This window comes from Arvicola amphibius, chromosome 7 (assembly GCF_903992535.2).
Source record: "Arvicola amphibius chromosome 7, mArvAmp1.2, whole genome shotgun sequence".
Classification (NCBI taxonomy): domain Eukaryota; kingdom Metazoa; phylum Chordata; class Mammalia; order Rodentia; family Cricetidae; genus Arvicola; species Arvicola amphibius.
Window position 1 is genome coordinate 121,926,693 of NC_052053.1, and position 15,102 is coordinate 121,941,794.

Genomic DNA, 15,102 nt, shown 5'->3' on the forward strand with positions numbered 1-15,102 from the left:
ATAAAAATTAAACCTCTCCAGTCATTGCTTTACCCACGTTTTTAGATTTGTAATGTAAGTTAACAGGGATACCACATAGTTCAAGAGAAAATGTCTCGTCATTTTGAATGTGGATTATCTGTATGAAAACATGAAATATACTACTAAACCCTGAACATGCATGCCTAGATTTGCTTTTTGTCCAGTTTCAGGCCATTTTCAATCACATTCTGTTTATATAATACCAAGAGGATCTGTCTGCGGCCTGGGTTTGAATGAGCTGCGCGTTGCAATGGTGGTGGCAACTGAAGTGGCACCATTGGCTCCACCAAGTGTCCTGGATTTGTGGGTGGGGGAGGAGCCACAGTGTTCGTAGTTTCATACAATGTCTCCATTGTAAAAGAAAACTGACCACTGTTGAATAAATGTTTCAACGACAGATGTGATGGATTTTAGTGGTAGACAGAAACTCCCGATTTTCAAAATCAGGTCTCATCAAAGTCGGCCAAAAGCAGATGGATAAGTTGTCTGCTGTCATTAGGTTGATTTTATTTTGCTGACTAACCCTGAAATTATGAAACGAGGAAAAAAGAAATCAGAACTCATTGAAATTACAGAATTCCAAAGCTATCTTACAATTTATGCTAATTTATCTTCAATTTTTTCTTAGCATTATCTATTCAACTATATTCTAAAACAAGAGAGCAACGAATGTACCCTCCTGTGAGACGGTCAGATAGTCTAAAATATGCTGCACCCCAGGGCTTAAAGGTTTACACAGGAAGTCTTTTCAGTTTGAAAAAAAAAAATTCAAAACAGCGGGTTCTAGCTGTGGATCCAAATTTTTAGACTACTGTGGGAGATTAAGAAATCAATCAGGGCCAGGTGGTAGTGGCGTACACCTTTAATCCAGCATTCTGGAGGCAGAAGCAGGCAGATTTCTGAGTTTGAGGCCAGCCAGCCTGGTCTATAGTGTCAGTTCCAGGACAGCCAGAGCTAAACAGAGAAACCCAAAACTCAGGGTATGTCTTCTCATTTAAACCATCTTTGGACTACTTAGCATAACCTATCCAGCCAAGAATATTTTTAAATTTCAAGAAAGTTAGCTCCTAGCACACTAGGAGCAGTTCTTTAAAAACATTATGTTGTACACTGTTAAAATTTTATCTTAAAGACAACATTCAACAAATTCTACTTTTTAAAATTTCTCACAATTTAACAGCAAGTTACAAGTAGTCACAGAGTTTAAAATTATTAACCATCAATCATTTTTTCAAAAGGGGATATTATACCATTTATAATAATAAACAATAAACAATATTATTTAAAAAGTTTAAAGTTTTGGTTATTTTTTTAGAAGGGGGACTTGGAAGAGTTATAAAGCTAGTTTAATTTTATATATCGCACACTGACAGTAATAACAAAACTTGAAACATTGTGAATAGTCTCTCCTAAGAAGACTAGATTAGAATAGATTTCATCTGGGCCCTACTATTATTGCAGTTTGTTTTCTGGTGGTAAGGATCAAACCCAGGACTTCCCAGATGCTAGGTGAAGTTCTACCAGTGAGCCATACCACAACCCTGTAGAATACTTTAAATTGCCACTAAAAATGTTTGAATAAAGTTTTGGTAAGAGTTTATGTGTATTTGTGCAAAAAATTTTGCACAAAAACAAAACACCCAAAACCAAAACACTCATTCATTCTTCAGAACAATCCATGAAGTGCTATTTTCTCTCATTTTATAACTGAGAACTGGGTAGTCTGTCTAAGGACACAATTATAACAATACTGCAAACTGACACCTGTTTGACTGCGCTGTCTGAGCACATCTTGAAAACCAATACTCCAGTGCCTGTTATTGAACATAAATTCCAAACGTAACATATTTAGAGTTATAAATACAAAAATTAGTGTCTTATATTTTGGATAATAGGACAGTTTGTGGTAAAATTTCCACATATGGAATACACAAACTTACAATATAGTACAGTAGACAGGGGAATGAACCACATAAGAGCTGTACTGTACTTAGGAGTTCCCTCTTCAAATTCCAACTTCTCCAACTCTGAATATATTGATTTAGTTAGTTTGGTTACTGCCATTTTTTAACTACAATTCTAAGATTCCACATAAGAGAACTACTAAAGAAAACTGAGAAAAAAAATATATTGTTGGGCTGGGTATATAGTTCAGTGGTAGGGTGCTTATTCAGCATGTGGAGGGCTCTGGGTTTAATTCCTAGTATAGTAACTAAACAAACACTGATTATATGTGCAAAATAGTAATCATAAAACTTTCTAGATATGAATTAGATAAAACAGACAACCATTACAAAAGACCCGAACAGGACCTTGTGTTTCGTCTGTAGTCCCCTTATATAGAAATTATTATTACCCAGCATATAAAAGTTATAGGTATAAAACATAATGTGCATTTTATTTGTAAGTACCTGTTTAGATGTGTTATAACATATCTGAATACATCATAGTTTACAGGATGAAATTTCTTAACAATTTCTTTCAAGGCATGAAGACGTTCTGTTTTATCTGGGATTTCTGTAAAAGAGAAATTGTATAAAATGAATAAACTTCCAAATATCTAATACAAATTTCCAGTTAATATTTAATACAAAAATTAAGACTCTGTTTAAAGCATATTATACTTCTATATACACAATTACAAATTTACTTAGAATTACTTAATTATTTATAAGCATGTTAGTCTCTTAAATATTCATGTACAGACTGAGAATTACAGTCTTTATGTGTACAATTACAACTGAACTACAAAAGCAGTAACATAGAACACTAATAAAAAGCACTGGATATCTTGCAATGAAATTTCTGAAATATGAACTTACTTTCTAATTTTAATGTGTCACCAAGTTTTCTTTTGATAAAAATATGCCCCTCAGGTTCAAAAGACTTTCAAAACCAGAGATAGGCACAAGGTAGCCTTGAATTCATAATAACATATACTACATTTGATTATAATCTCCTTTTAACAAAATATTTCCTTTACTAGTAGCATAAATATTTAATGTAGTTATTTTCCAAGTTTATGCAATTATAAAACAGGATAACTAAAACATAGAACAGCAATAAATGGGAGATAAGAGATTTATTTTCCGTTCTCTTATTTTACATCATGGTAGAATTTTCAAGTACTAAAAATTCTTTTGTCAAATTTACTTCTAAACTAGGCCTTTAAAATAAACCTTCTGAGTAGTTCTAAGGCCAGTGTTTATAACCAAGAGATAACACCTGGAAATATGTAAAGACAACTTTATACCTTGTGACAATATATTAGAAGTTTATTTTTCTTAAAACTTTTAAGAAGAGATTTTATTTTCAAGACTTTTATGTTTCTCTACTGTTTGTGTGATGTCTGTGTCGGGAGGGATGTGCTGTACAACTGCAGTCACCCAGTAGCTCGAGTTACAGCTGGGTGTCAGCCACCTTGCATGGGTACTGGAAACTGAACTCAGGTCCCCTACAAGAGCAGGAAGAGCTCTTAACTGGTAAGCCATCTCTTCACACCTCTTTTAAAATTTATTTTACTTTTCTACACTTCTTCACTTATTTATGTGTGTAGAGGTGGGAGAAGGAAGGCGAGTGCATGTGATATCACAGTCTATGTGATACAGGCCAGAGGACAACTTCCTGAAATGGTTTTTCTCCTTTCACCACGTGTGTTTGGGGATCAAACTCAGATTGCAACAACCTTTACTTAAGGAGACATCTTGCTGGCTCAGAACTGTATTTTAATTAAAAAACAAAAAACTGAGAACTTTTAAAAATAAAACTAAAGAAGTAATCACACTTAAAAGAACTTGAAGACTTATACTAAAAGGAATAATTTAGAAATTACATTAATTTAGCCATTAATGCAAATTAAGCAGTAGGTTTTTTCATGTTCAAACAAACCTTAGGATCCATTTTCCAGATCTTCCATGAGCATTTCACTCATCTAGGAAGTGCTACACAATCAAGTGCAGATTCTACCACCGATGTAAAAAGCAGGACCATGGGTAGCTTTATGTGACCCCAGGACTGTGGGGAAAAGAGGAGACGAGAGGATCCCAGGGAGAGAGGAAGAGAGGGACTTGGAATAAGGAACAGAGTAATAAAACAGGACTCTCAAAATCCTCTTCTGCCCTCAAAGTACACTCTCCCTCAGTCCCTCATTATCTGTGGGAATAGCTAAAAACAAATATCCCTAAGGTCATTAATGGGGCCTAACTTTATTTAAATTTGGAGGGTACCTTTAAGACATATTTTCAATAAAGTGAGATTTTAACTAAAAATTCTATTTCATAGTTTACTCTGGTAATCAATATTCAAAAACCACCACCATCACACGCGCAAAACAAAGATTATACTTACTTGCTGCTTCTAATAGCTCTGGGTGGAGTGAATATGGAATCAAAGGATCTGGCAGATCAGCAAAGAAAGCCTTGAGAGCTCCGGCCACAGCATTTACTGTCACTTCCATTGATACTAGATTGATATTATGATCTATAAGACAGAATCAAAATTTAATTTATATAATGAAATTTTAACTTATTGCAGAGGTAAACTCAACAAGCACCTTTCTGCCAAAAAATACTTTTCATTAATTACTTTTCCTCACAGGCCAGCAAACTATACAGATCAAAGAAAGACAACCCCATGCAAAAAGCACTGTATTCACAAATACTGTATAGTATGTATCAGCATACAGTGAATTACAGAATTTTAATAATACTATTCTTTAAATTTCTTGTTTATACACAGACTACTTTAAGACTGTAAGAAAACAGAAAGACAAAGAATACAAGTTATGTATAACAATTCTAATTTGGACCTTTAAATTCTACTTTATTGATGGAGGAGTGTCTATGTGTTACTTTCATTATTAATAAAGAAACTGCCTTGGCCCTTTAAGAGAACAGAAAATTAGGTAGGCAGAGTAGACAGAACAGAATGCTGGGTAGAAGGCAGTGAGGGAGACGCTTCAGGCAGTCGCCATAGTTAGTTGCCATGCCTCTCCTCTCCGACATGGATGCAGGTTAAGATCTTTCTGGTAAGCCACCCCTTGTGGTGCTACACAGATTACTAAATATGGGTTAAAGCAAGATATGAGAATCAACCAATAAGAAGCTACAGATAATGGGCCAGGGGCCAGGCAGTATTTAAATGAATACAGTTTCTGTGTAATTATTTCAATGTAAAGCTAGCCAGGTGGTGGGACGCAGCCCCACCGTTCCTTCTACACTTTGTAATGTTTTAAGTTTTCAGTAAAGGGCTGATTTAAAGAACAAGAACGGAACATGTAAAAGGTATACCATAGGCTTATTTGATATTAACAAGTCACCTAAGTGTGAAAATACAGAGCAAAAAAAATTATCCCACGACTTAGAGGCAATCATTATTATATTTTATAGCAGGCTTCCTTTGAGCCCTTTTATGAATCACAGAAAACATGACCCATTTACACATCTTACTGGACAGGCATTATCTCATTAGCCTTATATTTATTCTTTCATCTCTACTGTGTGCTGAAAAATTTCTGAACTAGAAAGATTAAATTGCCTGAGGCATAGACAGTTAGTGGTAAGATTAAAAAATAAAATCACTAAATTGAATCCAAGAGCCCCAACTACTACTCTGCCCTCCTCACTGAAAGTGGAATTGCACCAATGTGACATTATAAAATAGTTTCTCTAATATTTCTTAAAAATATGGTAGAGTACTTTTGGCAACATGGCATACTTTTACACAGGAATATACAACTCAATAAGTAATGTTTTGGCATTTTAACGAACATAATTACTCTACCTCACTACAATATACAAATGACACATGGGCAGTTCTCCCTTCTCTCCTTAAAATTACAAATACTGAAACAAATGCCTTTAACAAGCATTTGTTTTTTAATTTCAACAAGCAAAGGATTTTGGAATACAAACTCCTGAAGTGAAATTTCTAAAACAAAGAAATCTGAATTTTAATATTCACAAACTGCCTCTCAAAATGTACCTACAACAGGTATACAAAATGTTTGCCAACATTACCAACAATCTTTTTAACTAATAAATACAATCTTAAAATAAAAATTAGTCAATGGTAGAGGCTGAGTATATTTTCAAATATATACTAAGAGATTAATCTGCATAGGTCACTCTATACTCTCTTGAAGATTTTGTTCTTATATTCTCACACACAATTTTTACATTTTTAGGCAGCCTAAATTGTTATTCATTTATGCTTTCTATGTTTCTTACCAAATTTAGGCATTTTCCAGTCAAAGACTATAAAAATATTAATTTATTTCTAGTAATTTGATTTTCAGTTTTAAAGTTTTATCTTTGATCTCACATGGAATTCCTTACTAGTACAGTCTCACTTTTAAATTTGCTTCTAAGAATTAGTTATCTGCTACATTAAAAAAGCATTTTACATAGTCCCATTTTTGACATAACTGTTGCTAATCTAAGTAAATTTACTGCTGTTTTAATTCTGGCACCGGCTTTATAGATTCTGTTATTCTTTTATTTGTAAACAGCTTATTGGATTAAAAATATAATTAGGGTAAAACTGTCCATTGTCCATTATATACCATAACTTACCTCAAAATGTTTGCTTTACATTAATCAGTCTCAGTGCATAAAAAAGATTCTCATTTCTTTCTTTCTTTTTTCTTTTTTTTTTTGGTTTTTCGAGACAGGGTTTCTCTGTGGCTTTGGAGCCTGTCCTGGAACTAGCTCTTGTAGACCAGGCTGGTCTCGAACTCACAGAGATCCGCCTGCCTCTGCCTCCCGAGTGCTGGGATTAAAGGCGTGCACCACCACCGCCCGGCAAGATTCTCATTTCTAAATAAAACCTATAAATTTTATTGCCTTTGATAGACTATTAATTCTGTTATTTTTCTTGTCAATAAAAAGTTTCTTTCTTGTTTTCTAGCCTTTACACATCAAAATACAGATGCAATGCTGTATTTTCTTAGAGCAACTGTTTTAATTATCTCCAATCTTTTATTCTAAATGTATTTTTAAAGTTTGATACTTTCAAATTCCTCTTCTAATTTCCTAATACCCATCTTCCTAAGAAGACTATAAAAGATTCAACATTTTCTTTCTTTTTCTTCCCTTCCTGCTTTGTTTTGAATACAAAATTTTACTATGCAGTCTTGGCTGTTCTTGAAGTCATAAAGATCCTCCTGCCTCTGCCTATTGAGAGCTGGAAATAAAGGTGTGCGCCACCATGCCAGGATCAGTCCTTTCTTGTTAGTATGAAGACAGATCTCTCCCAGTTCTTCTAGTCCTGTACTGTGGCAACTACTATATGTTTACCATTTCTGGTCACACTTTTAAGTGCTTCCTTCTCCATATCCATTTCTTTAAGAAGTTTCAAATAAAGGTTTCTTACCATAAAATTCTAATAAGGAAAACAGTAAGACAATTTTATTTTGCAATTATAGTACCTTGATCAAACTGCTTTTGAATGTTGTCTTGGTCAGTTTTATTTCCACTTACACGGTACAGTCCTTCAGTACATAATCCTAAAAAATTAAAAAATGCTTTTATAAACACATATATCCATAACAAAGAATATGCTTAACTCTAAATCCTTAGTGACCAGTCAAATGTGATCACAATTTACAGAAATATTAGAAAATTGATTCCTGTCGAGTATCATGCCCAGAGCAGTATGTCAGGGCCTTTGTATAGGGCGACTTGTTATTTTTCTCTGTCTGGTTACACCTACTTTATGCTTTACAAAGTGTTCTATTGGAAAATATTTTCAACTCTCAGAAATCTGTGAAGATAAGATGAATAAAAATTTACTATTAGAAAATTTAAGAGGACGTGGTCATATCCATAAAACCTATGAGTTATCACTGACACAACCAACATGAATTAGTCTCATAAGAATACAGGTATGTGAAAGAAACCAGATTGTGTCTGATGTGGTGGTATATGCCTATAATTATAGCCCTTGGAAAACTGAGGTAGGAAGGTCATGAGGTTAAGGCCAATCTAGGTTTAATAGCAAAAATCTGTCTCAATGAATGAAGGCAGGCAGAACCAAAGGAATGTATTTAATTTACATAAATAACATCCTGTAATAAGGGATTCTTACCTGTATTACAACAAATTGCTTGCAATGGCTAGAAAATCAGTTATGAAAGGACAAAAGGTGATTAAGATTGTTTTATAATTTGACAAGTATATTTATTTGTCAAAAATGAATACACCTGTATTTGTAAGGTCAGTATACTGTGCTCTATGTAACTCATGTCCTTAAAAAATAAAGGAACCATAAGCAAATCCTGAACACTCTACAATCAGAGGTTGAGAAAATGGTTCAGTGGATAAAGTGTTTGACATATAATTCTGGGGACCGGAGTTCGGATCCCCAGGATGAGGCAGGTGTGGCAGCAGTCCATAATTCTAGTATTTAAGGGAGAACTTTAATTTCTAGGGCAAGGTGACTAGTTGGATAAGACATCTGACAAAGTGTGGGTTCAGTACTGCTTCAATAAATAAGGCAGAGAGTAACTGAGGAACCTACTAGACATTAACTTTGGCTCTCTACACCCACACATGAGCTGGAGTACATACGAATGAAAACACACGCACACCCCAAACCAAACACTTATTCACAGTCAGATGACATTAGAATCAATTACTTGGGTAGACCCTAGTTATTAGTTAAAAATAATGAAGAAAACTTGCCGCGCCCCCCCCCCCCCCCCCCCGAGTCTGCGTTCGATGCGCTTTTACCCAGTTACCGAGCTATGGGCAAGGGGCAGGAGGTTAAAATACACAGACACACACCGACACGGGTCATCCTTGAATTCCCCAAGAATGCCCCCTTGATTGTGTTCAGGGGCAGATTATATAGAGATAGACACGTCCCAGCCAAACCCACCAGAAACCACTCTCCTGCCATCAGGAACTCCTGATGGTCTCGTGCTCAGAAAAGCTGTAGGCACTCAGATCAGGGGATTACAAGAAATTCAGGATCTGGGTCTCACTGCTCCCAACAAAACCTGGTTTCCCCAGTGAAGAAACACCAAATGAGGATATAGTGTTAGTGCCCGCAAACAGTTTGTAACCCACAATTCCTGATTGTTTGCCTTCTGAGACTGAACTTAAGCGGTCTCAAACAGCAGTTAAACTAATACAATTATGTATATGTATGTATGTATGTATGTATGATATATCATATGTATGATATATATATCCTACTGGTTATTTTTCTGGTAGAAATAGGAAAGAGGGAAGTTTTTATAAAAGAAAAAAACAGCTAATATTTTTCCTTTATGATTCAAGCATGCAAATACCAAAACAAAAAATACTATTGTAGTGGTATATTACTGGTGTTTTGATACATAAATCTTGCTTGAAAACCAGAAAAGCAAAGCAGCCAAGCTACTAGAAAAGTCTCACCTCTACCAAGGTTGGGCAACCACAAACTAAGATGACAACTTCTCTCTCTCCTGTCATTTTATTCCTCTAGTGCTGGAGATTAAGGGCGTATGACTCCCTAGTACTGGTATTAAAGGTGTAGGCTACCACCACCTGGATTTATTTCTGTATGGATCTTGTGTAGCCCAGGGTGGCCTTGAACTCACAGAGATCCATCTGACTGTCTCCCAAACCCCGGATTCAATGTGTCACCATTGCCTGACCTCTACTGCTTTAGCTTTGCCTCAATGTAAAGTTAAAACTATATTAAAGTTAAAACTTCCTTTTTAATTAGACAGAAAAGGGGAGATGATGTGGGATGTCCTTCTGTATATGCACTGCTTTTATTGGTTGGTGAAAAAAGCTGTTTTGACCAGTGGTTTACCAGAGTAATGCCAGGCAGGAAATCCAAACAGAGACAGACAGAGAGAGTAGCAGGAGTCAAGCAGATGCCAGCCAGCCACCGAAAAAACAAGACATGTAGAAAATGAAATAAAACCACAGTCACATGGCAATACATATACCAATAGTAGTAAGTTAATTTAAAATGCGAGAGCTAGATAGAAAAATGCCTGAGCCATTGGCCAAACAGTGTTGTAATTAATATAGTGTCTATGCGTTTACTCGAGTCTGGGCAGCTGGGAAATGAAAGTACAGTTTCTGTTTACAACTATCTCTCAAGAACATATCGCTACTTCAGTAAGGATTTAATTACCAACTCTTTGAGATCTAGTGCCAATGGGTTCTTTTCTACTTCTTTCATTTGCATTACAAACATAAAACACCTACCAAATGAATTATATCACAACTTTCTCTAGAGCATTGCAAAAATTAAAACACCTCTTCCTCATAGATACCTTCCTTGCTATTTCCACTTAGAATCAACTTATTTAGAATTCCCATAGCACTTTAAAACTGTAACTATTTCCACTAAGCACTTAATACATTAGAGTAGAACACACTTGTAATCAGCTGTAAATGTTAACAGTATTAGCAATGCTCTGTCATTGTCAAGGTCCTTCACACCTTGTAGTGATTCTCAAGGGAGACACTGTATTTCAGGGACCACTTGACAATGCGAGAAATATTTTTGGATATGGTAACTGGAGGAAGAAGTATACTAGCTCTTTTGTCATTGTTGTGACAAAACACCCAATAGAAGGAACTTGATGAAAACCAGGTTTTATATGTGGTTCACTATTTGAGACTAAGGTCCATCAAGACAAGGATGTCACGTGAGCAGGAAAGAGGCAACGGACTGAATTAATTACACCTTAATTAAGGCTGGGAGGTGAAGGAATCTAAAGCTTGCCTTCTCCCTTTTTACTGGGCCTAGAATCCTCCCTAGCTGATGGAATGGTTTTCCACCCAATTTAGGGTGATCTTTCTACCTCTATTGACTCATCTAGAAATTTCCAAATATGTCAGACATTTATTATCCTAGGTGATTTCAGATCAAATCAAGCTAAATATTAGCCATCAAAGGAACCTGCTAAAGTTATAAACAGTAACAAAATACAGAACAAAAACAAGATACATAGCTAAGTTATAAGCCAATAGCTGTTTCCACTTGATTTATAACTCTTTTTATTATAATACATTTATCCCACAAATGCATAAATTTAACAAATTTATAATAACAGACACCTAATTTGCACAGATGTAATTTGTGTCAATACCAGAGATGGAAAACATCTGTAAAGGAGGTTTTTATTTACTTTGGAACAAAGTTAAATTGAAATAAAACATGACTGTATCAGATGAGCTGGTGCCGTGGTATACAAGCTTTTACCCCGGCACTTGGAGATGATATAGTTCTGTAAAGTGCTTGCCATGCAAACATGAGGACCTGACTTCAATTCCACTGAAGCCATGCTAACATAATAGATTAATAAATAAATGATAGCCTGGAGAGGAAGCACAGAGATTAAGAGCATGTACCACTTTTGAATAGGATTTAAACTCAGTTCTCAGCACCCATATGGGACAGCCCACAGCCACCTGTAACTCTAGCTTCTAGGAATCAAACACTCCACCTGTAACTCTAGCTTCTAGGAATCAAACACTTTCTTCTGGATCCCATGGGTACTTGTGCTCATATATCACAAAAACAACAAAGGATATACAAAATTTTTAAAAAATCTCAAAAAAAAAAAGTCTGGCATAATAGGACATGCTATAATCTCAGTATTTGGGAGTGGAAACATGGGGGGACAAAATAACAACACAAAATAAACACAAAAATAAATTATCCAATCGATTAACAGGATAATCAACACATTCAAAAGAACCAAATATCCAAAGTAAGTATACAGCATCTTTAGATAGCACAGAAATACAAATTAAACTACCCGAGACCTCATTTTTACCCTAGCTAGAATGGCTTTTATCAGAAAATAAATTAAATGCTGAGTAAGTTGCTCAATTTGTAGATTGCTTGCCTACCATGTATGCGCAAAAACCTTGGATTTGATTCCTTGGCACTGGAATAATGGAGCAGGGAATACATCTAGTGATCCCAGTATTCAGAAGTAGATGCAAGAGGATCAGAAGTTCAGTTTCATCATTAGCTACAGAGTGAGTCTGAGACCAGCCTTGGCTTGGACTCTTCTTCATTATCCAACAATTAGGGAAAATCTGGAGAAATGGCTTAGCTGTTAAAAAAAAAAAAAAATCTGTACTGCTCTTGCAGAGGACCTGAGTTCAGGTTTCGGCACCCATATTGAGTGGCTGAAACATGAGGGAAGAGAACACAGAATTCTGGGGAGAATGTCAACTTGTATAGTCACTATGGAAACCAGTATGGAGGATTCTCAGAACACTAAAAATAGTCACCACATGACAAAGAGGCTGTTCTTTCATTTTTCGGTCACCCAGACCCAAATAATCACACAAAAACTATATTAATTACAACACTGTTTGGCTAATGGGTCAGGTGTATTCCTAGCTAGCTCTTACATCTTAAAATTAACCCATTTCTATTATTTCCTATTTTACCACGAGGCTCGTTGTTTGTTATCTCTTGCTTCTCGGGCGGCTACATGGCGTCTGTCTTCCTCACTCTACCTTCTTTCCTCCTCTACTCTGCTTGGATTTTCCACCTTGCTATATTCTGCCCTGCCACAGGACAAGAGCAGCTTCTTATTAAACCAACGGCAATAAAACATTTATAGCATACAGAAGGGAATCCCACATCCATATTCTTGCATATATCTTGATATACCCTAAAAGCTACTAACACTCCAAAGAAAACATCATAATCTGTATTATTGCTGCACTACTTATAAGAGCCAGGACATGGAACCAGTTTAGATGTCTATCACCAGATGAATGAATACAGAAAATGTGGTATGTACATATAACATACACGGTATCAGAGGCAAAGAAAAATGCAATCATTTGCAGAGAAATGGAAAGATATTAAACAAAATATTCTGACTCAGAAACATTTCTCTGTGCATTCAATATTAAGATTGAAATTTATATATGCACATATAAATATACACCCACAGTAAAAGGAAAGCTTCAAGTACTAGGCTATATGACATTTCAGCCTTGGTTAGTCTGAACTCACTATGTAGATCAGGCTGACCTCAAACTCACAGAAATACAACTGTTTCTGTCTCTCAAGTGCTGGGATTAAAATGTAACCACACCTGGCCCCATACACAACATTTATAAAGAGTGAAGAAACAACTAGATAAGAACTAATACAAATGTAATTTAATAGATCGTAATACAATAAAAACTGATAAAGAACAAAAAGTTGCAGGAAAAAAAAGGCAAGAATTACCCATTAATAGTATGGGCACAATGGAGGAAAAGTTAGATAAAGAAGGGGCAAGAAAGAAAAGGGCAGTGGGAAATGAGGGAGAACTGCTCAAGTATGCTATGTACATGTATGAAAATGGCCTTATGTAACCCTTTTTTTTCCAAGTTACATTTAAAATATACCTCAACGTGGACAACTGGGAAACGCAACTGGCATTATTATAAATTAGCAAAATCAAAAGGAGCTGGATTGGGAAAAGATGAATTACATCTTAATTTTGTCATGTACAAGCCACCTCAATTCAACCAGAAATGTTCAATAGGCAGTTCAGAATATATTCATGCATTAAAGTACAAAAACAAACATCTGGAGAGTAATTCCTGTAAATGTGATGGCCTTAACCAAAATGCAAGCATTAATAATATATACATAAATGGTATCATAAAAGTAGTGGCTATAAATTACTGAAACTGTAAGAAGGTATTTAGTAAAAGCAAAAAAAGAATTAAAGAAATGTCATACGAGAGATATTTTTACTTAAAACAGGATTTAATGTTTCTTAATCAAATGTTCATTATGTCATGCAAAAGAATATTCACATGATAAAAGAAATAAAATATACTGTCTTGGGTATTACATAGCATATAATTAAAGAGGTCAGCTATTCTGAATGTCAGAACAGTGATTGAAATAAGTATGTTCATGCTGTTTGTAATTATATTAGCAATGAAGTTCACTCAAAGTAAATGAGGTTTCTCATCTACTAAAAGTAGACAGTGATGAAGTTAATATCAACGGAAGAACTTTTGGCAGTAGCATGTAACATTTCTGGCAGAAAAATGTTATATGAATAAGACTAAAGGCAGTGCATTACCAGTTTACCAAGTACATTTTTTTCTTTTATTAATGCCACAGGGCCAGAAGTGCATGTAAATTATTTTTACCTTACTGAACTAAAATGTGTTCCTACTTTTTGAAAGCAATGGCTATCTGATATTTGTTATTACCATTATATATAATAATTAAAAATTTTACATAGCATATATTACATTTTTCATTCTATCTTTAAAAAGAAAAAAAGATTGTGGCCAGGAGTTCCACAACTTGGTCAGGGAAGCACGCAGCCAATACTTGTTAATACAGAGACTTGTAGCTAGTCAAAGGCTGAGTGCAGAGTCTAAGCAACTGAGTGTTCACCTTTATCAACCTCTCCCATCCCCAAGGCTCAGGGAACATCACAGTAGAAGAGGCAGAAAGAATTTAAGAGCCAGTAAATGGGGGAGGAGCTGACTTCTAGATAAGACATGGCTGTTGAATACATCAAATCAAAGTAGCTATAGTTAACTGTGCACGAGCAAGCCAATCAAAATTCCAGCATGCACATGGGGAAGGGGTAGGGGACTCCAAAGTCCCATTTTTCCTCAGCAGCATAGCTGAGGCTAGCAATGGCTCCTACATGGGGGTAAGTGACTATTTTGGGAATTTCCTCTGGTTGGGTGGCCATGCTCAAGTAGATGGTTCCACGAATTCACACATGAATATGGGAAGAACTGATATTGGGGGTTATTAATAACATTAAAAAAACATGAAAAGTTGGGAGTCAGGGCAGGGTTCACAAATGAGAGTTTAGAGGGAGATAGTGGTGGATGAATATGATCAAAATATACTATATAAATATGTGAAAATTTCAAAGAACAAAAATTCTTAAAAATAAGAGGACTTATTAAAGATACATGATTAACTCAGTAAAAATAAATTCCTTAGTCAACCGATAAACAAGCTAAAATCACTAGTATGTCCTATGCAATGCATAAAAGATATCTTCTTGCAATGCCTCCAAATGATGTGGATGAATGGTTTCTTCTCTCTACAAGGTCTCTATCCTTGGGACCC

At 35.4% G+C, this 15,102-nt stretch overlaps 1 protein-coding gene across 1 annotated transcript in view; it reads right to left on the reverse strand.

The window, feature by feature from the left end:
* Window positions 1-213: 213 nt before the first annotated feature.
* Window positions 214-15,102, reverse strand: part of Arhgap5 (Rho GTPase activating protein 5) — a 59,817-nt gene continuing 44,928 nt past the window's right edge. The window contains 7 exon segments of the mRNA XM_042055441.1: window positions 214-264; window positions 267-359; window positions 361-420; window positions 422-545; window positions 2,433-2,538; window positions 4,369-4,500; window positions 7,448-7,525. Coding sequence (XP_041911375.1) covers window positions 214-264; window positions 267-359; window positions 361-420; window positions 422-545; window positions 2,433-2,538; window positions 4,369-4,500; window positions 7,448-7,525 — 644 coding nt within the window.